Source organism: Ambystoma mexicanum, chromosome 6p, assembly GCF_040938575.1.
Source record: "Ambystoma mexicanum isolate Mex_15411 chromosome 6p, UKY_AmexF1_1, whole genome shotgun sequence".
Lineage (NCBI taxonomy): Eukaryota > Metazoa > Chordata > Amphibia > Caudata > Ambystomatidae > Ambystoma > Ambystoma mexicanum.
Genome location: NC_090935.1, coordinates 720,959,719 through 720,984,360, shown reverse-complemented (window position 1 = coordinate 720,984,360; position 24,642 = coordinate 720,959,719). Strand labels below are relative to the sequence as shown.

Genomic DNA, 24,642 nt, shown 5'->3' with positions numbered 1-24,642 from the left:
GGGGCTACTCCTGGACTCCAGGGAGAGACAAAGGGGCAGAACCATTTGCTGTTAAGAATTAATAATTAACAATTTTTAGTGACTCATAACTTGTTGTTCAAAGTGGTGAAAAATATAAAAAGGACAGAGTTGCTAGTCTAATTTTTGACTGCACCTTTTAAGAGGCGCTAGAACTGTGTAACATATTCTGGACAGGAATGGCAATATATGTGGTTTTATCTGAACTGTATTAATACTAGAATTGTGAAAATGTACGCACACCTCCCTATGGTAAACACACACATTTGTGAAAATTTGCAGAACATTTTGAAAATGTGTTCATGGCAAAAAGGACAAAATTCTGTAGTAAGGTGAAACAAGATCCCACAGCTGTGGGATTTTGATGAACAGATGCTACATAAAATATGGAATCTTTGTGTAGAGATGACCAATGTAGAAATATGTATTTAGGATAAAATCAGATTTTGACACTGGTGGCTGAGGGGAGTTTTCTAAGGACTGAAAAGCCAAACCATAAATGTGACATCATCCGGCATGGATCCAATCATTCAGAGGCAAGGCGGAGATGAGGTCTTGATCCAATCCCAGCTCACAGGGGCAAGCTTAGTTAAGCCGGCCCATACACCCATTTTGTGATGTCATTTGAAAGGATAAATGGAGACAGCTGACAACACATAGGGACTCACTGATTCACTCACTTTCCTAATTCCGGCGAAGCATTTTGTTCCAGCATTCTACATCCAGCTTTAACATCCTTCCAGATGCCAAAACTCTTGCCAAGCAGTGGAGAACTATTGACTTTCAGCAAGGCCTAAATCCTCAAATGTATTCTCACAACCCAGTGAAGCGCTGTGGTGTGGGAAAGCCTTCTGAACCAGTATCCTGAAACTCTCTGGCTTGCTACCACAAGGCTTCCCTGAGGAACTTGCTATCCAGCTGATTTGAAATACCCAGAAACAAGAAGGGCAGATCCTGTGCAAATCCGTTGACAGGCCTAGCTGATCCAGTCCCGCGCCTGGTGTGCTGTCCTTCCTTGACAGACCCAATCCATGACCAGAACTGACAGTCCAATTTGATAACTTATTCTGTAAGTATTAATAGAAGAACAGTGACCCATAATATATCTGCATGGTCCCAATCTCAAACCCATCCCTTCTTTAATTTAATTCAGAACCATAGTATTTCTAGAACTATCCTTGCGCTGACCTTTCTCTCATCTGTGTTACTAAACCCTAACTTCTTATTGATTTGATTAAGAAAAGTAATTCCCAAACGGAAACTAGAGTATCACACATGAATAGTTATGAGCGGCCATGAATGAGTCCTGTGTGGCATTCTCTTTTTTTGTAGTCCTTAGCATAGTATAAGAAAACCTGTCCGTTTTAAACCCGAATTTGTGTTTTCCCTTCTCGCGCCTATTCTGCAAAAACAACTCTTACTAAAACCTCTATAACTCTGATTGGCCAGTTATAGCTAAAATCACACAAGGAAAAGTTTGCCGCGAATTGACATTCTGAAAATTTTACATGTGTGAATTAGCTTTAAATTATTTCCTACTTTAACTTTGCGACTTAAAATCTTTTCTTTTGACTAAATCATTTCTTGTGATTGTCTGCATCTGTTCCAAGCGGCTCCCATAGGAATTTATAATAATTTAAGCCTTTTTGACCACATTTGGTGTTTTTGCTCAGCCAATTCCAAAGAAAATTTCAAAGCCATGCTGACAGTTGAAAAGTCAATTCCGTTTTTCTCTTGTGTTTGAAGGGGGAAGGTGGGAGTGATATTCTGTTTGATTTATGTTATTCCTGAGTACCTGCTCTCTCCTCACATCTATTTAATTGCCTATTGGTGGGTTGGGGGGTGTTGCAGGGGGAACTTCTAACCATAGTGCCATCTGTTCTAAACCAATGCAAAAGTATTCTTTTCTGTGCTGCATTCATTCTTGTGCTCATTACTTGATTCATAGTGTATTAAAGATATTATTCAGTGTTCTGTCACCCCATTGGTGATGGCGGTTACCTATTAAAATATATTGTGAATAAATTCTATAAACATAAATAAATATTTACCTTTGCAAACTAGCCTGAGTCTTGGTTCAGTGTGACCGGGGGGTGGGGGGGGGGTGGGGGCAGGGGGTCTCAGAAGGGTGTGATTTGAGTGGTATACCGTTCAGAATATTGAACTTGTAGATACAAATAAATAAGGGTTTCATTTGCGCACTACATGCTGGGCGTGACTTGGGTGTGTGCCATATTGAAATCACTTACACTAGCTATGCTTAAAATCAATATTAAAATTCTGGCAGATGCTTGCTTCCCTAGTTACCCTTAATGGTGATTGATGACCAGTGGGATTTTATATCTGATGGGTCAACCTCTACCAAAAAGAAACTCTTCACTATTTTCTCTGCTGTATACCCTTGCATTTAGGCAGTTGTAGCATTTTTCAGTGCAGAGAAGGCATTGGACTCTGTGCTTCTTTATTCTAATACAGACACAGAGGTGATAATTTTGCTTTCTTTATTCAGGAAGCTCTAGTAGCCAGATTTAAGCAAAACAAAACATCTCAGTAGATCATCTTTGTTGATATCTCCCACTGTAACAAAAACCAAACTCTAGAAACATGTCCCAATGGTCTCTGCTCATCTCCTAGTCCAAGTCACAGGGGGAGCACAGGGCCCTTCTCCTATCGGAGTGGATCTGTCCTAGTTATCCTCCAACTCCCTTCCTACTTTTCTTACAGAGCTGCCTGTGACAAAGTAACCCTGTGAACAACATCCATTACTTTAGTTGAACCTGTCTTCTTCCAGGGAAATGCTAACCTCCAGCTTTGTTAGCTTGATTGACCTCCTCTCATGTGGATGATAGCCAGGTGTTTGGGAGGGAAGATATTGCACAAACCAAAAAACGGTCACAAGCAACATCTCACCAAGTGTTACAATTAGACGTGCTCAAAGGGATGCAATCGGTAAAAAGTTACATTGTACTTTAAACATTTAAATAATTCAACATTAGCATTCCCATAGCAATAATCTTAAAATATAGCAATAATGCTCACCTCTGTTTCTTTAATAGACTCGAATTTCCTAAACAATATTCTATGTCAAGATTGGAGGGAAACTTGTTTAAAGCTTACTCGCCACCAACAAAGCCGGTTGGGGTTTGTTGGGCATAATCCAGTGCAGTTTCCTTAGGGAGCACTACACCAGATTAGGACTACAGGTGAGAGCAATAAATCCCCTTTGGTATCAGTCTGTACCACAAAGATTTAGTTGGTAGCTGTGGCTGAGCAGTCAGACTTATCTCAAGAGGGAGATGAGCAGTGTTCAGGGTTTACACAATAGGCAGTACAATACTATGGAGCAAGGGATCACTGACCAAAGCTTTGTATCACAAAGAGAATATATTTATTCTATACACTTCTAGTTTCAACACATAGATCACAGTTGATAAAGTAAATTAAGTTTTGACAAGGAAAAGCATATACAACTCCCTATTCAATTGTAGACAAGTTTGCGGTAGAGTGAAAACCAACTACAAATGGCACTCTAACAATTTAATGAAAGGGAGTGAAAGCACAAGTTGAATTGAAATATCTTCAGACACTCCCTAGCAACACTTCCCTTAAGTTTTGTGAACAAGTAATGCACATTAACACATTAGCAGAAAGATAAGTGAATGAAAACTGAGCAAAATGGCACCCCACAAGTTAAAACAGTAGGAAGGAAGAGGGGTTTAGAAGATGTAGTTGCATCCACACATTTCTCATTGAAAGCCAATCTAGTGAGAGCAGATCTAACAAATCAGCTAGAGTCAATAGGCCTGAACCAGAGTCAGTGGTACAGGACCAAGAGTTTAGGAGCAAAAATGTTCTTGTAGCTACAATCAAGTCTTTAGTAGAAAAATATTGAAGAGGTAGATGCGAGGCGAAAGACAATGTTAAGATGGAGGGTGGCCGACCCCACAAGTAGTTAAAGGATTTAAAACACCTTTAGGGCTACCATGGAGAAAGGGCGGCCTGGCGGAACAATGTACCTTAAACGTGAAGAAGTGGCTCCTGCAGTGGCAGTTGTTCCTGGTAGTTCCTGCAGCTTGAGGGGTCCAACAGAGGAAGAGAGGCTCTCGTCGTGGAGGAAGGTTTGAGTCGCTGCACTACCCAGGGATGAAACCAGCCGCGGTGCTGCCAAACGAAGTTTAAAAAGTACGCTCTTTTTAATCGCGGTCTGGGTCGATAGCTGCCTGGCTATCCGGTCTCCAAGTGCGGGGCACTGTTGATTTGACCAAGGCCGGTCCGAGGAAGCGATAGGTGAACTGGTTGACCCCGCCAGCTCAAGGGAAGGAGGCTCTTTCGCTGAAGATCTCTCGTCGTGTGGAAGAAAAGTGGTGAGATGATCCGGCAGGGCTTCACCGATGGTGTAGATGCTGAAGATGTCTGTGGCTTCTCTCCCCCTCGGTTCCGTAGTTCCAATGGCGACGTCTTGCTCTTCCAGTCCTCGGGACCCTGCTTTTATGCAGAAAGAGACCCATTCATACAGCCTAGCTGTCACTCACACAGTGAGCCTATCAGGTTAGAGTGCGACCTGAGTTGCTGTGGCAACTCTGTCCAGGGGTTCAACTCACCCTCCCAAACAGACCCACCCCAGACTGGGAGGCGCCGAAAGGAGGGCTTCTTGGCAGAAACCCGCCAAAAGAGCGAACAAGGATCCCCAACCTGGGTTTAGAATATGTAGTAAGACTCGAGAAAGAAGTTATATCAAAGTTCTGGAAAATAAAACTTACCGGAGTAAAGTTAATAAATAAACCGGCGGTATGTTAGTGTTACGCTCACCTGGCTCCCACAGGGGCGTCGGTCGGACCCAGACAGCTGCTGTCTCCACCCACGTGATGCGTAGTGCCGCGATGACTGACTGGATCTGCCCTCCTAATCTTGTCTGCGTAACCCGTAGAAATATTTTCCTGCAAGTGGAGAGATGGATTTAGCCACTTGTGGATTCAAGTGATGGCACCCCCACAGTCCTCCCCAACTAATCACCTCCAAAATGCCCTCACAGCAATCTCACCTTATATTCTTGAAAGATGAGCTCTCCATCCTGCGTGGATTTGCAGGGGCGTGTCGATTCCAGTTACTTCACTGGTTTGAAGGCTCGGGAGAGTTCCGGAGAGTATTTACTCTGAGGTTCCTGGTGAGGACCAGTAAGTAATAAGTTCATAGAGTTCAATATGTCCGATGTTCACTCTTGTTCCCCCCCCCCTTCCTTTCTTGTCTTGCAGCTGGCTCGTGAAAAGATGCTCTTGTGGCAGCTGGTGGCGCTCAGGTAAGAGTCAGTATTACCCGGCGCTGTCCGGTAAATGTTGCACGAGGAAAACGTATTGTTTTGTCTCTCTTTACAGATGCGGCACATGAAAATATGGAGAGTCACAAAAGGATGCCTCCAGTGGTAAATCAGGTAAGTCTATGGTGGTAAGAATTATATTTGTTGGTTCCCTCGGCTCACCTTGTGGTTTTCTTTTGTCTCCTAGGTGCCGAAGTTGGGCGAAGAAATGATGGAGGCAGCGCCGACCCGAAGGATGCTGTGAAGACTGGTGAGTATGGCGCGGCGCTGCAGCTGGAGGTGCAGAAATGATGTTCTTTATAGGTCCGGAGACAAGATGGATCCAGAATCAGGTGTGGAATAGAAATAAGTTTGTTTTCTAACCTTGTCCCTTTATTTCCTCTTTGTTTTAGGAGCTCCGGATTCGAGGTGGGCGTGGCAGAAGACTGGATGCAGGCTGCAGGCACGGGGAGTGTTACGCTGCTGGATGCAGAATAACGCGAAGCGTATGTTGCTGGTCGGGTGTGGTTTAAATAGCCTCAAAAGTAGTCCCAGGTCAGAAGTCCCTAGAACCACACCCGAGTAAAAAAATAGTCCCTGTAGAAAAATTGTCCCTTTCAGGCTTCATGTTGGATTGGAGTCATTTGCAGCATGGTCTACCTGAGGTAAGTAATGACTATGAGCTTGGCGCCTTAGGCGCCAGGACTGATTCCTAATATGAACATGGCGCCTAAGGCGCCAGGACTGAAGCCAGATAGCCCCTAGCCGGGGCTGCTGAGGTTTTACTAAATGTCTAGATGCCTGCTCCCGGGGCTGATGGGCTTGTTCCGGATGTCTGGGGGTAGGCATCATGACAGCTAGAGGCTGTCAGTAAAAGTGTTAGCCTCGAACAATGGGAGAATCCCATAGGGAAATATTTGCGGTCGAATATAAAAGGTAGTAACCACTGCCACCAGCCAGAAACTTTGTAGAGGGGGACTTTAAGGTATCCTCTCGAAAATGAACATAGGGGAAAAACTATTAACCCCTTCCAGTACTTCCATATTAAGATGGGTTGTACTGGTTTAGTTCATAAAGATTGACTAGTAAAGTCAATGGAGCCTTTACATGCCCTGGGAGACAGTAGTCAGCACCAGGGTATGGAGTCTATGTTTGGGGTTCGCTACGACCCCCCTGTGTCTCTACACGGAGGGTGCTGTGTAACACATGTGCATACAGATGGTTCCTATGGGTGATCGAAAAGATCCCATAGGCATTAAACACAGAAATAGCCTAGAACACACATAGCAAAGATGCCTAAGAGTGGGGAAAAGGAGTCTCACTCTTAGCAGGTAAAAATAAATAAACCCTTCAGATCCAGCAAAGCTGCTGGGGGACTCTATAGGTAAGGGAAATTAGCCTTAAGTGAGAATTCTCCCTAACAGGGGTTGAAATAATAATCTCTAAAGAATGATTCGCTAGACCAGTCGGCCATCTTCATAATGTCTACCGGGCATACTGCCACTTGAAAGGTCTTGGATGCCAGGGCTGTCTCACTCAACACACAATCGTTGGTGAAGACACGACTTTGTGTGGTTTCCGAATTGCTATCAACAGCTTATAGAAATATTTAAGAATGTATTAGTTTCTGCTGGGGAGGCACAACCAGCCTAATTTGTGTGATGTACTGTCCCACCCCACATTTCTGAACAATATAGACTGTGATGTCTCAAAACTTGAAATGTATTTAAAGCATGAACACAATCCAAACTCCTAAACAATTTGTCAACACTAAGTTTTACCTGTCTACGTGAATCTCGCTACTTCAGTTCACACAATTGTTCACTTCCATAATCAATTCTAGGTATATATACTATTCTAAAAGGTGCTATGCATTTTAAATATGCACCTTCTATGATGGCTTCTATCTAAGCAGTACAGTCTGTTTCTGTGTTTTCAACATGAGGCATAGCATTTCTCTTAGACCTCAAAATATAATCTTCATTGTCCCCTACGACACCCACTATTTATCTGAAGACTTTCTCTGCATTTAAATGTAGTGCAGGGTATTCTGACTGACAAGTGTATGCAATATTTTCTGAAATATATATATATATATATATGTGTGCAGCTTCCAATGAACATTTGCATGCAACTTTCAGTCTATATATAGGCATGCACAGCTTTCAATCTACATTTGAGCACATTTCACTCAATATGTGTACAAATTTCAACCTACTTATGTTTATGAGGTGTATACATGCTATTCTCCAGTAACAGCTAGTATGTAAAGCTTGCTATCCGTTCACATTACACATAGGTCTGCCTGTGCAGATAATGGATTACAGGGGGATGAACAAGTTGTGCCATTTTCTATGAATACAATTCTCTGTGCTAATTTCGATTGTGCAAACATATATATATTTTATGACTAGACTCCCACATGCCACAAATTTTGCATATCGCCACATTGAACAATAGTGTGTCATGACTACACTACGGCCTCCTTGATTCTATGGCGGCATGAGCCAAGGATTCTATTTAATGATGCTTAATTTTACAAAAGCAGTATGCGTTAAAGTGCACAAAATACTGTCCCTTTTAGTTGCACCTCTTAAAACAAAATGCATTGGGGTTTAGAAAATGACAACTCCCCTGGTGCTAAAATGTAATGGGTTTTAAGGAAATTGCATCTAGTTTGGTGCTTAATTTAAATGGGAGAGACAGGGCATTTTGTTCAACACTGCACATGTATCGGGCCCCTATTCCCTGAATTTTACCATGGATTCTGTATACGGACAGTTTTGGGGTTGTTTCAACATTTCTACTTGGATTTTAAATTTGGCTTCTTATTTTCAGAGAGACAACTTGAGACCAGGGGTGGACTGGCCTATGGGGAACTCTAGAGATTTCTTGGTAGGCCTCTGCACCCTGGTCCTCTTTTGGTTGGTATTTCCAAATGTTCTCATAAGAAAAGGGTTGGGCTTGCTCAAAATGTGTAATATAGGGCCACTTAATTATTTCCAGGGCCTCTTTTGATTCCCAGTAATTATTTCCATGGCCTCTTTTGGTTCCCAGTCCACCACTGCTTGCGTCTCTCGCTCTGGAGCTGCTGCATTCATGAAGATCCTTTTCATCTGGCTGTCTATAATCCAGATCCAGTATGGGCTTGCTTATCTCTCTGAAAATGGCTCCTTTCTCCAGCCAGCCTAGAACCCAATCCTTTAGATGGTGTCTGCTCTCCTGGCCTACGTTCTCACGAGCCATCTCCAGTTCAAGTGGTATCCCGAAATATTCTTCAGTATTAATCCTTCATATTTTCTAAATATTTTATATGTCCATGTTATTATATATCCTTTTATGTCCTGATTTTCCCATTCCGCCCTAGGCACATATTATATGGGCAGGACGAGAAATTGGTCTATAAACTGTAGTTGGTCCCATGTTGATAGGACCTCACACCGCAGATCTGATAATTTTTATTTTCTTAATGATTACATTTTTTATTTAAAATACCATCCATTAGGTTTCTCTGCAGGTTGAAAGTGAAGAAATTATGACATTGGCCCACACAGGTCACTATTGGTACATCCCATGCACACTCTAGGTTTCTTTGGCTGTATAGAGATTTGATGAGCTGTTCTCTTGACCTTTGCTAATGGATTTCATTAGGGCCCTGCAGTTTGATATATGTGGCAGGTCCCTGTATTTCACACGAGCCAAGCAGTGCTTTTATGAGGATTTAATGTGACAGTTTTAGCACAATAGATTGAGCCTGTTTTCGCCTTATGTTTTGTATTGTGAGTTCCTGAACTGGAGTTTGGATTTAGGAAGGTGAATTTTTGGTCCGTTTGGTTGAAGTTGTCTAGGTCCTTCCACAAGTCTCGCCTTGAAGTACTCGCCCCTCTAAGTGATGGCACCCTTTCTGAGGATTTGGGGTGGACCAAGTCGTCTGGTGGACCGCTTCTGCTGTCTCGTGCAAGCTTCCTGCTTCGGGCATCCCTTCTGTTCGTCTTCTCTGCGTGGAGTTGGAATTTGCTTCTGGCAACTCTAGGGATCCTTCAAAAGACCCCTCTCTTCCATTGGACGAGCACTCGACTTCTGAGCCCATGTAGCCTACCTTTCGGCAATATGGCCCAGTGGCAAGAGAATTACCCCTCCTCTTAAGGAAGGCCTTTGTTAGCCTCTCCAAGGCATCTGAAAAGAAGGCTAGCAGATCACCTGGCCTGTGGTTGTCATCAAGTAGTCTTTCCTCTTGCACAGTGCTTTTCTACCCCTAGTTGGTTATCCCTTCTGCTTGGGGGGGGTCTAATGGTTTATGAGACCAGAGCGCTTCACCAGCTCAGGTCACCGAATCACCGGAAACTGACGCTGGCCTAATGCGACAGCTCGATGAGCAGTGCTGTGGGCGATGGAAGTTGTCCCCTGCAAGAGGCGTGGAGCACACCCTGCTGGCTGATGTGCGCCCAACTGCAGTAACTGGGACTAGCCGTAGACTGCCAAGCGCACCGTACCTGATTTGACAGACGTGGTGAGTGTGTGGAATGAGTAGGTAGGTAGGTGGGTGGGTGGGTGGGTGGGTGGGTGAAAACTGTTTGCATGATCAAGAGCAAGTGATTGGTCAATGCTGTGTACTTATGGAGAAAACGCTCATTGAAAAGGAAGGGCAATGTAGAGCATACCTTGCTGAGCACTGTGTGGTGTGTCCGGCAGCTCGACGGCCCTAAAAGCACTGATTGGGTGGCTTTCACTGGGAGGACTGTGTATCCGATCCAGCATAAATCTAGATTCGACCAAGGATAGATGCCCCTGATCCCAAAGCTAATACAAGAAAACCAATTAGTCTGCATACCTGCTGCTTAGCAGTGAAGAAAGAGGAAGTAGGAAGGGAGTTGGAGGCTTTATAAGAACACGTTATTTCGGATTAGAGGAGTATGTTTGTGTGTTCCCTATGTGACTTGGACTACTAGCTGAACAGTGCCAGTTGGGACATGTTGTTTCTAGAGTTTGATTTTTGTTAAAGTTGGGATTTCAGCAAAGATGGACTACTGCAAAGTTTATGGACTACTGAGAAGTAGATATTTCTTAAGTCTAGCTTCTTGAATATAGAAAGGGAAGCATAATGCTTGCCTCTGGTCCGGACATAACATCCTGGCATGTGTCCCGAAGCAGTAAAATGTGGACCGAGGCTCTGGTTCTATAATCGGTTGTTATTACTTTCGCTAAATGCTTATGACTTATTGCTGCATGTAAGAAATGCCCTGAAGGGAATCTGAAGCTGTTTGTGGAAGAGGTAAATGGAATTTGGCAAACTTTCCGGGCTACTGATCATTCGGTGTAAGTTGGAATTATTTCCCCTAACTGATTCAACTAGCCCTACTAATCAAAGTTGCAGGCTCAGATGCTGCCAGGAGTCGGTCAGGTATCTGGCTATCCCAGTCGCTAGAACTCCAAAAATGTTGTGTTCATGTTGGGTGGTGGTGAGTGTGGAATTATCTTCCTCTCTTAGCTAAAATACAAGCCAAAGTCACTAAATAGTGTCTCCCGCTGGCGATTATGGATGGGATTTTCCTGGTTAAGATGGTTATACTACCTGAATGCATATATGTATATGTTTGTCTACCCATCGGATTACGTTGCATTCTTTTCTCAGCTGAAATAGCGAATGATCTCATGAGTCTGGGGGAACGCTAGAGTAGGTTGATACTGAATGCTTGCCAGGGTGAGGAGGGGCATTGTGATTCCTGATCTTGGAAAGTATTCTCTGGTAGCTATAAGACATCATGCTATTTGTTGAATTGTGCTCCCATCTCCTGTCCGACATGTCCACTTGGAGGGGCTAGCCGCTAAGTCCTACTCGCTGGAGTCTGTAATTTTATCCTCTCTGCCCTGTGCTACTGTGAGTGTTACTAGATGGGCATGTCACAGATTGCATTATATGTTTTCTCAAACTGCCGATGTATGTCATCTGTGTTATGTGACATCAAAGGCCTTCCTTTTAGCTCAGACCCTGGTGTTGTGTGGGAATTGGCCAAGTTCGGTTTGATTAAACGGGTGGCCTTTGGTCAAAGCTGGCACTTTGGAGTTGCACTCTAAATTTCAAGCATTGAATGGTAACTTTTTTCTTGCATAACGATTAGGGGTGAAGTTGCTTGAAAATGTCCTTCTTTTACAAGTGCACCTGTTCAGCGCATTCTGGTGCAATCTATTTCTCGAACCGATTCCACATCACATGCAATTACTAGTTTGTTTAGGCTGGCACTGGGCTGGAACTCTATCCCAACCCCTGGGTTTATAGTGGGAGAGTGCACTGGACGCTACAATCAACAAAGTGCACTGAGGGAAGGATGTGTAAGCAAATAAAACGCATTTCAATGAATCATAAACGCCATGCTTTACTTTTTAAATTCTGTATCTGTGCCATTACACCCCGGTCAAGGTGCAATCTATTTGATGCCTTCATACCTGGGGCTTGTCCGAAATGTAAGATTGATTATGGCACCTTTGTTCATTTGTCTTTATTTGACAAGTCCCAGCCCCCTAAATGTACTGGTATCTATCTCAAAGCATTAGTCCACTTTGAACCCCCTCTGGTTAACGTTATTTTCTGGTGGAGAGGAGAAAACTGATGCTGCAAAGGTGACAAAGGTGGGAAAAGGTGTAGCAATCATGGTAGGAAACCAGATAGGGGGAAATATCTTTAAGTGATGACACTGTCAAGATATTCTCTATTAACACAAATGAAGTTCCATGTTCCATCATTGAGGTATCTTGCAATGCACCAATGGGGGACTGCTCACATCATATTTGATGCTGTTTTCCTACGAAGACTCCCCAGACTATTATTGGTTCCTTTCCCACAAGGTTCAGAATTGCATATTTAAGAGGATTTGGATCGTTATTTTTAGCCGCCTGGAACATAGCGGGTATTGACAAACATCAGATTGACCAGCATTGTTTCGAATTTAGAAAACGCATTACATTATAGCCTTTCTAGAAACTAGGGCAATGGAAATCATGAATGTTAAAGGCTTCCTGCAAAAATGGTTTACGGGACCCTCCTACCGGTGGTCATAGCATATGGCTTAACTAAATCATTTTGACATCCATGCTGGAACTGGAGACTTTTTCAGAAGATATTCAGGCTCTGTAAGTTTAATATCCGATTGAGAAATATTTGTAGTGATAGACCAAGAGCTAAAACTCAGCCAACCAACCTTTACGCTCTTGAAAAAAAAATCGATAGTGAATGGTCTTTCAAGAGGGAGTATGCCCGAAATCTAAGCAACACATGAAAGTAAGTGAGGGATTTTTATTTGAAATTCAAAACGCTTGCAATTTCAGAGCGTGTATGTGGAGGGGAAGATGACTCCCGGGGAATACCGTAGACCATTCTATCTGGACCTGGAAGAGAACACAACCATGCACTTCACTGTGACCAGTTGTGGTTGAGAGAATGAATGCACGCTTTTAGTGGGAGGTTATCGGGTGACAAGATTGATAGAATTACATCTCTAAAGCAAATTGCAAATTGTGTCATCGATTACATTTTAGTGAATGTTGCAGACTAGTTTAGGATACAACATTAAGATGTTCCAGCTAGACTGGAGAGTGATGACCTCCCAGTTATAGTTTATATAGATGGAGGTTTGATTTTTTTTTTTCATGTTTCAATCATAGAAATTGCCTGGAAGCCTGAGCGATCTCTCATGCTACCAGAAGAAATAAGCTAAGGAGGACGATTTTATTGTTTTCTCTATGGACAACTTTAAGAGCCAGAGGGATATTGGGAGCTGAATTATTGGGAAGGAGACGGATATGGTCCAAGACGAAGGACTTGGAACAATCCGAATTGCATTGGACTTCTGTTGACTCCTGATTTAAATAAGTACACTTTTTAAAGGAAATTGTTTCATACTTTTGCTAGTACCAAAATGCTGATTCGAGCAAATAAAGATATAATTTAGCAGCGATTAATCACAAGGATTATTCACAAGGGAACAGACTGCGCCAGGGGTTCTTTCCTCCTAGTCTCAGGCTTATACATGCTTGATTTTTCCACTGTCTGCGATGGTGTGGTGGCCGCTTCCTGTTTATTATGAAGTGTAGAAAGGACGATCGTATATTATTGTCTCCTAGAACTGATTGCAAAATAATTCATTGCCACTTGTTGGTAAGGAAGGGCGTTATTCCTAGACTTGCTCTGTATAAACTAATTCCAATTTTGAATGAATTCTTTATTTATTTGACTGATCTTACAGGAAATGCTGGTAAAATAATTCACACGAGAGAATTGTGGCAACAATCTTTCACTTAATTACCAAACTGCCCACTTAGAGTAATTCTGCGATTAATGAGGAAATTGGGTGATATGATAAGGAGTGTAGAGATCTAAAGGCTACATGTAGTGCTTCTACTAAGAATAAAACTACAACCCTTGCTGCTGAGATTAAAACCATAAGGGCAGCTGTGAGAAACCTTACCGTGTCTCATTCGCTAGTCCCCGGGGATCTTTCATCCAGGTGGACAGGACACGAACATTGCTTTTGGATCCAGTTCCTGGGGATGGACCAGTGCAGGAGGATCAACTGGCTGGGGGAAAGGGATACACGGGCAGTGGAAGTTGGACACCGGAGGGCGGAAAAGGGTATCCCTTTCCTTGTAACACCTTTACCCCATCCTAACCGGTAGGATACGTAGGTACTTGACCCCTCCCCCACCCCCTTTTCCGACACAAACACTTTCTCATAGCAGTATACCTGACATATCCCACTACAATGGCCAGGCAAATATATATATACACACACACACACACACCCCTTTGTATAAAGAAAATTGAAGCGAACAGCGTATGAAGAATATCTGCCAAGCATTGCAAATATAATTAAGACTACAGAAGAGTGACTGAACTTTGAAGCTGATGCGATACTGTAGGTGGAGTAGTCCGGCATCACGTGGGTGCTCATTCGAACGTCCCTGTTAGTTATCCAACTGAAAGGTAACGCACGTTAAAAGAAAAGGAATTGTGAAATCGAAGTAGTCCTGCAATGGGTCAAGCCAAACCCTGTGCACTTTCGAAGTCTTCGATACTTGAGGTAAAATTGACATTGGTCCGAGCCCGGCTGATGGAGACTAATTGTGTTAAAGTGATCTGAGTGGGATCCGCGGTGAACCGTGAGTCACCCGAAAAAGGAATATCCTACGAACATTGTGCTAAAGGGATCTGATCCTGGCAGAGGGGGATCCGGGGTGAAAAGTGAATCACCTAAAGTGAATACTTTTGAGAATCTAAAGAGGAAAGGAACTTGTTGTGTATTTGGTTACATCAGGCCCTCGAGATGAAGAGACTTTGAGAACAAGGCGACTTGTGCATCAAAGGCCCTGATGCCATTGCTTGAACTGTATCCTCTTGCTAAAAAAGCCAGAGATTGTGCTACACTTGAGTGAACCACCTTATCCCATGCTGAAAACGTGGGCAAGGGAGGCCAACAGCCTAGACATCCTTGCGTCATTTTTGAACACTTCTTTCTTTTCCATAACCTTTCTCACATTTAGAGGTAAGGATTGGCAACAGTTTTATTTTAAGTATAGACCCATTTAGTTTGAAAAGACACGACTAGGACTTTATTATTATTATTATTATTATTATTTGATGGTCGTAGCTTGCTCTAATCTGTAGATTTAGGATTGGGTGGGCGTTTATCACACCCTTATTTGAAGTTCAATAAACACCTTTGAACTGTGGTAATTTGTGTCTGTCTTACTGTTGATGCAATGCCTTCGTTACAGAGCCTATAAAGCAATGCTTGTTAGGGTTGGGGGGGGGGGGGGAAATTGTATAAATGACTTTTGGGATTCCGTCATGTTATCCATAAAAGAAAAGAATATAGTTGAGTAGTGAGCTCTCGGACATAACCTGGGGTATAATGGTGCTTTTCCGAGGACACCTGGAGAAATCCTTTCCGTTCTTTATATAAGGATGGTCACTCGATGGTGTGTCAGGATAAACTGAGTCACTCTTTGCTTGATATACATATTTTAGAGTTTGATTTACAGGAGGTCATGGTAACCATCAGTAGCCAGAAAAGCATGAAAGCACCAGACCGGATATATATATATATATATATATATATATATACACTCCCATACCCAACTGTTTTCTTTAACTGTTATAAAACCAGGATAATTCCTGATTTCCGTCGTACAGCGATTATAATACAAATTTACGAGAAGTAGGTTATTCTGTGAAATATTTGAAAAACCCCTTTCTATCACAATTGGAAGAAAGGATAAACAATGGAGTGATAATTCCCCATCAAGCGTTTTTCCAGTGGAGTTTCGACTATTGATTTAAGGTTTCTGAATATTTTTAGTAATTCAGAAACCGCTTTTATTTTGTATGACACCAACATATTAGTTGGTTATTGATTTTAAGGGTGCATTTGATAGTGTTCCTTTGGAAAAGTGTATATGGACCTTGTAGTCCCAAGACAGCTCCTGCAAATTATCATAGAATTATACACTGGGAATCCTGCTGAAATAAGTGGACCAAGGAGGGGCAGACTACATGTTCTTTCCCTAGGACTACATGCTGGCACCAGCACTTTTGTAGTCTTTATATTAAAGGTTTTATGGCTAGTAAAAGGAACTTGAATGCAGATACCTTAATTGACTAAGAAGGCCTGCTGATTCTCCTTTATACAGATGATTTCCTTTTGTCTAAAAACCTTTTGGGCCTTGAACAGTTTGATCTCGTTCCATGAACATTAGAATAAAAACAATTGGTGATACACTGTAATACAAACAAGGCCATGGCTTGTTTTCCCAAGGACCATGGTACTAGATAATGAGAGTTGAGAAGGTAGCCATTGTAGATTACCTCTGATTTAGCTCCACCTGTTGTGTCCAAGTACCTTTACTATTAAACTAAGTACATTTAAGCTTGCCCGCTTCACAAGCGTAGTGTTTCTTCCGGTAACTAAGCAATAAGGCTCATGTTGGAAGTTTACCAATCCCATGCCGTGCCCTTATCGATTTATGAATCAGAAATGTGGGGTTATTGGAGAGTGACAATCTCGGGGCCCTGAAGAAGATGTATTTGAAGACCGTCCTTTTGGATTTACGCGTTCTGCACCTAATAACCCGGTTCTCCTTGAGTTTAACGTTTGGGAATTTGGTAACAAAATCTTGCCCAGAGTGTATTTTACTGGATTAGACTTTTAGCATGAACACAATTGGAAGGATATTGCTGGGTTATGAAGGATCTTTTTAATTTTCGTGGAGTTGCGTCATTGCTTCTGAAAGGTGGGCCCAAAAACCGATCAATAAAAAACAATCCACAGGGTCAATAAAGAGTGCACGTTTGCAGGTTCAGCCACCTCTGCAGAACCAAGAAACTGAAAATGCTCTCAACATGCCCATTTCAGTTACAATTGTTACAGCAGAAAACCACAGAATCTACATATGCAACCTTTGTCAAAAACAAGTCAAACCCACATTTCCTATTGGGTAGCCCCTATTAAAAAATCTAAACATCACCTATATTTTACTACTCCATTGGTCTAAAACCTATCTGTGACGACATGAATACAACCCCCTGCGAATGACCTAATTGTGTAGTCAGCACAAAATAGTTTGTTCTAATTGGCCAATTTACACTCTGGTAACTTGTTGCAACAATGGATTGCTGCGCTTATTGGTCAACACAACTTTGGCCAACTCGTGATGTGCATACCTCAACAGGACCCAATCATGGAGAAACTGTGTACAGTGAACTCAACACCTTGTGTCAATACAAGGGGCACAATACTGCTTTCTCATGAGACCAGACAACTTTGCAACCCCGAACTGCTCTTTTGACCTTACAGCTGTACCTTTTGGCAACACCTCTTGCGGCTCCCATTTTGAAACGTGATGCTTTCCTAGCACGCATCCTTCCCCATCTCTCTTAAGAAAGGGGTGGTATAAAAAGAAAAGGCAGCCGAGACACTGCTCTTGGGGTTTAATATTTTGGATTTATTTGCTCTGTTCGGTGTGTCTGCTGCAGTTCCAATGGAGTTGCTACTTCGCAATGGGGGCAGTATAACCCCATCCTATTTCCATGCCTTGACAATGCCTGGACCCTAGGCCTTGTTACTTAGATGTATCCTTCACAGCTGCAACACTAATCATCTGGAAAAAGAATATTATAATGACCAGACCCAACGATGGGCAGTCTCTTCACCCACCCGCCAGGGGCCTTGGCGTTCTGAATGCTCACTGAGGAAAACAGGAATAAAAATACATTAAAATGATCAGAAGCTCCAAAATGGGGCCTTTGTATTCGAGTTAGCAGAATCTGTAACCTCTAACGGGGCATAATTCAAAATTGCAGAACTCTTGCTAACGTGGCTGGTAGCCCTTATGCTCCTAAAAACCAGCATCTACCCTACTTAATGTGTGCACTATGTGGCACTCCAGCCACACTTTCACCAGCCAGCAAAAGCTTTCCTTAATACAAAAGTAACATTTTCTATGTTCTTCTAAATACAAATAACTTTATTCACTAATTGGTGGCTACAAAGCCCTTAAAATATCCTGGCCCTAAACTCTAAATACAATGAGCAATATTGTTGCTGCTCCTTTTTTCATTGTGTAATGCCCTCTAAAGTGTGTTAAAGCTGGCTACAAATTGCATGTGTGCAGAAATGCTAACCTAACTGACAACAATGCTGACACTAAATGACCAGCCTTCCTTGCAAATAGAATTCACGCAGTCTCAGCCTCCTTCTAAGTTTGGGACGTTGCACTTGCATCCCTACACTTCCCCATTTTCGTAATTGGCTTAGGGCTCGGAATTTATAATCATTATGTGAAACCCTGAGTTGATTAATAACACCACTAACTAAAAGGTCAACACTGCCTTCTTTCAATACTGGCAGGGACATCATATTAGTAAATGCTGCATAGGCAAACTACCACTGAAATTTCTAGAGTTAATGCATATATTCGGGTATGATCCTTATTTAGATCAAATTGTACCATTTTATATCCAAGATGAATTCATTCGACTACTATTAGGAATTTTGCCTGTTTCTAGATTCACCACAAGTTGGAAAAAAGGAGTACACAAGTAACTGGCAGGGTTGTTTTATTTGTGAGGAAACAGTGACACATTGTTTTTGTTTGTCTATATTTATCTGCTCTTAAATCATATTTGAAGGCACTTCTGAAAAGAAATGTTAGGAGGCTCGATAAGTCTTGGGTTAGAAAAGTCAGTCTGTCCTGCTAGACACATTTTTCATAGGGCTCAGTTGTATTCTGTTTGTTGCAGCAATTAAAAGGGGCGGGGGTGTAAATAATACCCCCCCCACCCCTTCAATCTCACACACGCCAGAGATGCAGAGAAGGGTGGTTAATGGAGGAAAAGGATGAGGCAATTTAACTTTTGTGGCAAAAAAAAGAAATATTCATTCTTTGTCCTGCATTTGCAATTTGAAATGGTGGTGGTTGAGTTTCAAACAAGCAGGAGACCGAGAAGTGAGTCCCGAGAGACCAGAGGGCCACATCTACGAGCCAAAATAGCTTCAGCTCATGGAGTGTCTCTTTCTCAGTGACTAGGTTTCCAAAACATGATGTGCCGACAAAGCTGTCTGATGTTGTGGAGCAACATATTTCCCCAAATCCCTTATTCTGCATATGCCCCTCCCAGTTCATAAAGCTGTGTGTAGGTTCCTTAGTTTAGCAGTTTTTTAAAATATATTTTATTTATACAATCTTAGCGCACAAGTAGCACAAATGCATCAATACGCAATCCACTGTAAAAATGTCCCAGAAGGGTGATGGCTCACAGTCTGTTAGGGTTAATAAATATTATCTAAATGGTGACGATCTATCATGGGGTCTATGCCACAGTTGGGTAACCTTACAGTGATCTCCACATCTGAGCAGCATAATACATCCCTCATCTAATCTTTTGGTGGGTTCTGCCGCACTTGCCCAAGCCTTAAGGATGCAGCACTTTGCAAGGAGTAACAGTGACCAATGTTTCTTGTATACCAAAGCAAGGAAGGCATTTCTTCAGGATTCTGGAAATCTTGGATACAGTTGTAGACCAGAATTGTTCTATGCTTGTACAAGACCACATCGTTGAAGAATGTCACATTAGGATCATAACCGGACATTATCCTGTACATGAGAGATCATATTTTGTAGGTTTCCTGTGAGATATTTTTTCTTGATGAAGTATTTTAAATGTAAACATTTTGTGTTTGTAGTTGAGGGCAACTCTACGGGTATAATTGCACATATTCCCCCATTTATCATCATCAGCCACTTTCCCACTTGGTCTTAGCATCTAGGCTTCTCACAAAGGAGCTGTTTCAGGTTATTCTGTGTAATGTGGAAACTGGGTGTTTACAACCAGCCGACAAGGTGATCAACTTTAGGATGGGGAATAGTACAGGCTCTTTCGGGAATTCCGAACTCTAACCCTGAAATGCCTTGCACATTCTTATGTATTGGAACATTGAAGTCAAATTTCTCTCCATACTAGCACCAAACTGTTCTCTTGTAACAACAAATTCACCATCCGGGTACATGTCTCCTATATTTTGTATTTCTAATTTACCCCATGTTTCTCAATCCATCGGTCACATGTTGGTTTTAATTCCGATATATCCCAAAGGGAAAGGTTACGAATGTAGGGACGTTTTATGTGTCGTTTTATGTAGCCTGCTCCAAGCATTTACTTTGCAGCTGACTGGGTCAAATTTACATTTGTCAATTTGATGTTCTGATATTCCAATGAACTGTAGGGTATCAGGGCGAGTACAGTTTTTTCTTTCAATGTGCTGTGAGAAACCTGTGGGTATTCTCACTCTAAACCCTGTGGATCCCCTTCTCAGGTGACTAGGAAAAGGCCATCGCTCTTGGATCCCGACCCTGGGGTTGGAGTAGCGAGGGAGGATCACCTGCGTGGAGGGTTCTTGGGGATTGGGAGTGAGGTGCACGCAAACGAGACATGGAATCCCCCTTTCCTTATTGACGACCAACCTAACCTGTCCTCGACCTTTATGGACTATAGTAAACCAGCTCCCCTTATGTGACACTTCACAGTATTGAGACTAGGAAGAAGCCTGCAAAGTGTTGTGAAGTTCAGGCAAGTCCCCCTCATCATAGTCTGGCAATCTCAATTGAGAAAGGAAACCTGCAACCTGTTAAAAGGTTGCAGGTGAATAAAATGAGAGGCAGATAACGCCACAGAGCAACGGGGAGGCCTGTGTGGGGGAGACCAGCAGTGGACCTTGTTTGAGAGGAGGCGAGCCTTTCGAGGGAACTGCTGTGAGTCTATGTGCCATTTGCAGAACGCTGTTGGCAGTAGGTTCTCGTCCTGAAATGGGGTAAGGAGGGTGTAGGGAATCAAGATTGTTAAATTGGGCGTCCCAGATTCATAATAAGAACTATAATTGAACATTTTCTGCACCTCATTTGGGGCGAACTGTCGCTCGATTAAAACATCATACACCTTGCTTCGCCCTCAATAATTGGTGATATGCTCTCTCTGCTGCGACATAGCTTCCAGGTGCATGCATGTTTAATAATTGTAGACTAATACTGTAGAAATAAAACGTGGATTCTAATTTAACGCCTTCATTTGTATGGAACTGTTAAATGTAGTTCTCATTTAAAGTGGCATATCAGTTTGCTGGCCTAGTTATCACAAGTTTTTGGGACATGGTGGTTGAATCTGGGAAACAAATGCTAATACCCTTTTAATGAAGTTATAATCTAGCCACCTACATTTTTATCTATTAAACATTTTTCTTGCCTCCTGCCTTCCAGGTGGCTCTGCCAAAAAACGTTGTATGAAAAGGGCATTCAAATCACTTTAATACTTGGAGGTTAGATAGTACCAAAATGATGACGTACCTATTGGTCAGTTCTCTGGCATACATAATTGTAGCAGGCATCCTGTTAATTCTTAAAAATATTGAATTGAGTAACGGGGCCAAGTATCTCATTATTATGGTGGAACTGCCACGATTTGCACATAACTTGTCATTGATGTCCACTCCCATTCAACGACAGCACAACAAAAACAATGTACAGGTTGTTTAACACAAGTTGATGATCAGCATGCTGCGCTAGTCTACTAGAACTATGCCAAAATCACACTTTAGAGAAATAAACAATCTCTCTGGACCAATATGGACAGAAAATATATGCACACTATAGTGTCGTTCTCCTTCATAATTCTGAAAATGTTCTATTTTACGAGAGATTTGCTCTATGGAGAAAAAAATCAGAATCAAATGAGTTTTCTGATTAGTTATAGTTCCAGAAGTGGTGGTAGTTCTTATGTGAACTAGAATTTATTAAAATACGAGATGAAACTGTTGTTTAAGTTTAGTCATTGATGTGGTTTATTCTTGGGTTTTTGCATGAATATTGTAGCATGCATTTAATTCCAAATTCCTTGGTGTAATTATAAAATTGTAGTCTTTTGCATATAAAGATACCTGTTAATTCACGTGTTTGTTCAACAAATTCGAACTACATAATGATTTCATATTAATATATCTTTTATAGGGGGTGATAGGCGTGCAGCTAGTTGTTACCATGGTGATGGCCAGTGTCATACAGAAGATCATACCCCACTATTCTCTTGCTCGATGGCTTCTCTGTAATGGCAGGTAAGACACACTGTCTGCTTCCCTCTGTTGACTGTACTGTCTATAATTCCTTTTAGTCCCTTAAAGGATTTTAGTCTGGAATCTTCTGCAATCTTCACATTGAATTCAGGCCTGTCATCCAGAGAACATAACCCTTTTTGCAGTGGGGTCTTCCTCATAATGGTCATATTTTAACCAGACCAAAATCGGGACCCTCAGTATTACCAATTGAGTGAATAAAAAAGGCCTGAAAGTTTGTCCGAAAACAAACACACAGAGAGGGGCTATGTAGTGAATTCAAATAGTTCTATTTAAACATATAATTGATTTTCACAAATAACAATGCATGATTGAGAAGAGATGTGTTAGTTCCTTAAGGTGTAATTGCTTCCACATGTAATTAGTTGGCTCACAATTAACATTAAAGAACACAATAAAAAATCAAGAAGTGTGTGTTGGCACCTTAAAAGGTGAGGCTACTTCTGAAGTAGAATATAGTGTACCGAAAGAATCATAATGATAGAGAACAGCTATAAGCAGGTACATGTAATATCCAAATAAAAAGACCCAACTTAAATTAAGAGATCAATCTCTAATTGAACATGGTTGTAAAGACATGACAATTGGGATTTTCAAACAATCTATCTCAAGTCCACCCGGATTTTGCCCATCGGTGTTCACAGAGAAAAAATGTTTCACTGTTGCATAGATCAGAGAAAACCCACAGAAAAAATACATGGAGTCTAGAGTGCAATTCAGGTTTGCATCTACTAGTTTAGGGTAAAAAAATCCTGTGGGGGTTATGCCACCATGTAGTTCAACTAGCAATGATCCTACCCAGCGGTTGGCATATATTTTCTTTGTTTTATGCTTTGTAGTAAGCAGTGGTGTCTATTGGTTATTTTCACCAACCAACACTTTTTGCCGACGCTGCAGGGTATGAAACTGGAAACGTCTAGTAATTCAATGTGGATAGTGTCTTTGAAAGTCCAAACTAGTCAACCTAGATTTTATTTCATGAGTTCCCCCTTGCTCAGTAAGCGTTTCGGCGGCAGATATGACATAGTTCAAACCGAACAAATGCAACTCGTAAGTGTTCGTAGTAGCCGCCTTCTTCAGGGCAAAATGAATGACCCCTATAAAGGAGAAAATAAATTGGAGTTCCCCCTTTAGTTCTATTATGTGTTTCCTTCACGGACACTAGAAGGCACCAAGTAATACTTTACAAACCAGAATAAAATCCTGAACTTGGAGTTTAGCAGGCAAAGCTGAGTTTGGGAGAAATATGCTACCTAGAACTCGTCACGGTGAGAATGAAAGTATTAAAATTAACTCACCAAGGACATTCTATAAAGGTTCTTCATCTGACAACTCCCGGATTCCCCCCCCCTACCCCTCCGAGGGCTACTTTCATCTTAGACTCTCTCTATGGTACTTGTTCTCATAGAGAGCTCTGAACTAGTAAACTGGGAGTCGGCTGAATCGATTTCCCTACGGAAAAAGAAAAGGGGGGGGAAAAGGATGTGTTCAGAGACTTAATAGGCCGTCCCCCATCGGTTTGTCTGCGGCACCTAGGTGCTATGTGCTATCTTGTATCGAGCTTACATGCAGATTTACCTGTAAACGTATTTGTGTCATGATACATTCATGGCTTCCATCTACATCACTGTGTGGGTGGACCCCTTGCATTGTGTGTAGTGAGCACAGGAATCGAATGTTGAAAGAGCCCTCCGTTCAGCTGTCTGCCTGCTGCATATGGATAGCAGAGAATACAAAGGGTGGTATAATATAATATGTGTCATTGATGCGTTAAAGTCAGTGTGTCATTCTAGCCAACCTATTCCACAAATTCCCTTAGTGTAATGAAGTTCCAAAGTTCGGGCACCTGTGCCGAAGGTATTTACCTGAATGTAAGATCCAGTCAAAGGTTGCCGGGTCACGCGTGGCCATGTTGATGCCCGAGCAGTGTGCCTATTTTTTAGGCCTGACTTGCCGGTCTTGGTAATGGATGCTGGAGAACAACCGTTTCTCTTTTTTTAAACATTTTTATTATTTATTTTTATTTTTTTGCTTCCTTCTTCCCAAACCTGGTAGTCCTCTAGCTCCAAGGGTGTTGTATGCCCTTTAACAAAATTTGCCACCAAGAGCTTGGCCATGTGCTCTCAAGTCCCAGTGCTTAAAGAAAAGAAACACAATCTCCTCTTGGAGCAGCACCCCATGTTAGAGGGGGGGCCAGGGGGGGTTGTGTGTGTGTGTGTGTACTCCTGTGTGTTGCAAGTATGTTTATTCATTTTATTTTGGGTATGAGGTTGGACCCATCTTCGAGAAGCAATGGCGCATTGTAAATCAGTGGGTTAATAGAAACGCAGGTAAGGTATGTTTTTAAAGTGCAATCTGCACTCGCTGTTCAGATAGCCTGCAATGTTCTGATGGTTAATTGTCTCTTTTAAATGCAATTTACTTACATATGACTGCGCTAAATGGCCCTCTCGCACATCTCGGAGCTGCCATCTTATCAGAAAAAGGAGTATTATTTTGAAGGACCGATTGGAAGCGACTGACTCCATGTGTTAATTGTTCAGTTTGTCTGCCAACCTCCTATTTGTTTCTGGAGTCCTTGGCTGCTGCTTTCATTCAGAGGACTTGCCAGAGGTTACCAGTACTCCATGGCGGTGCAGGCCCGTTACTGAGAGCAAACGT

The 24,642-nt window shown here is 42.1% G+C and overlaps 1 protein-coding gene across 4 annotated transcripts in view; it reads left to right on the top strand.

Moving 5' to 3' along the window:
* The window catches only part of TMEM161B (transmembrane protein 161B), a 919,424-nt gene that overhangs the window by 19,711 nt on the left and 875,071 nt on the right, over positions 1-24,642 (top strand). For all 4 annotated transcript variants that reach the window (XM_069627595.1, XM_069627592.1, XM_069627594.1 and 1 more), the window contains exon 2: positions 21,860-21,963. In XM_069627595.1, the coding sequence (XP_069483696.1) occupies positions 21,860-21,963 (104 nt within the window). The remainder of the gene's footprint in view (positions 1-21,859; positions 21,964-24,642) is intronic.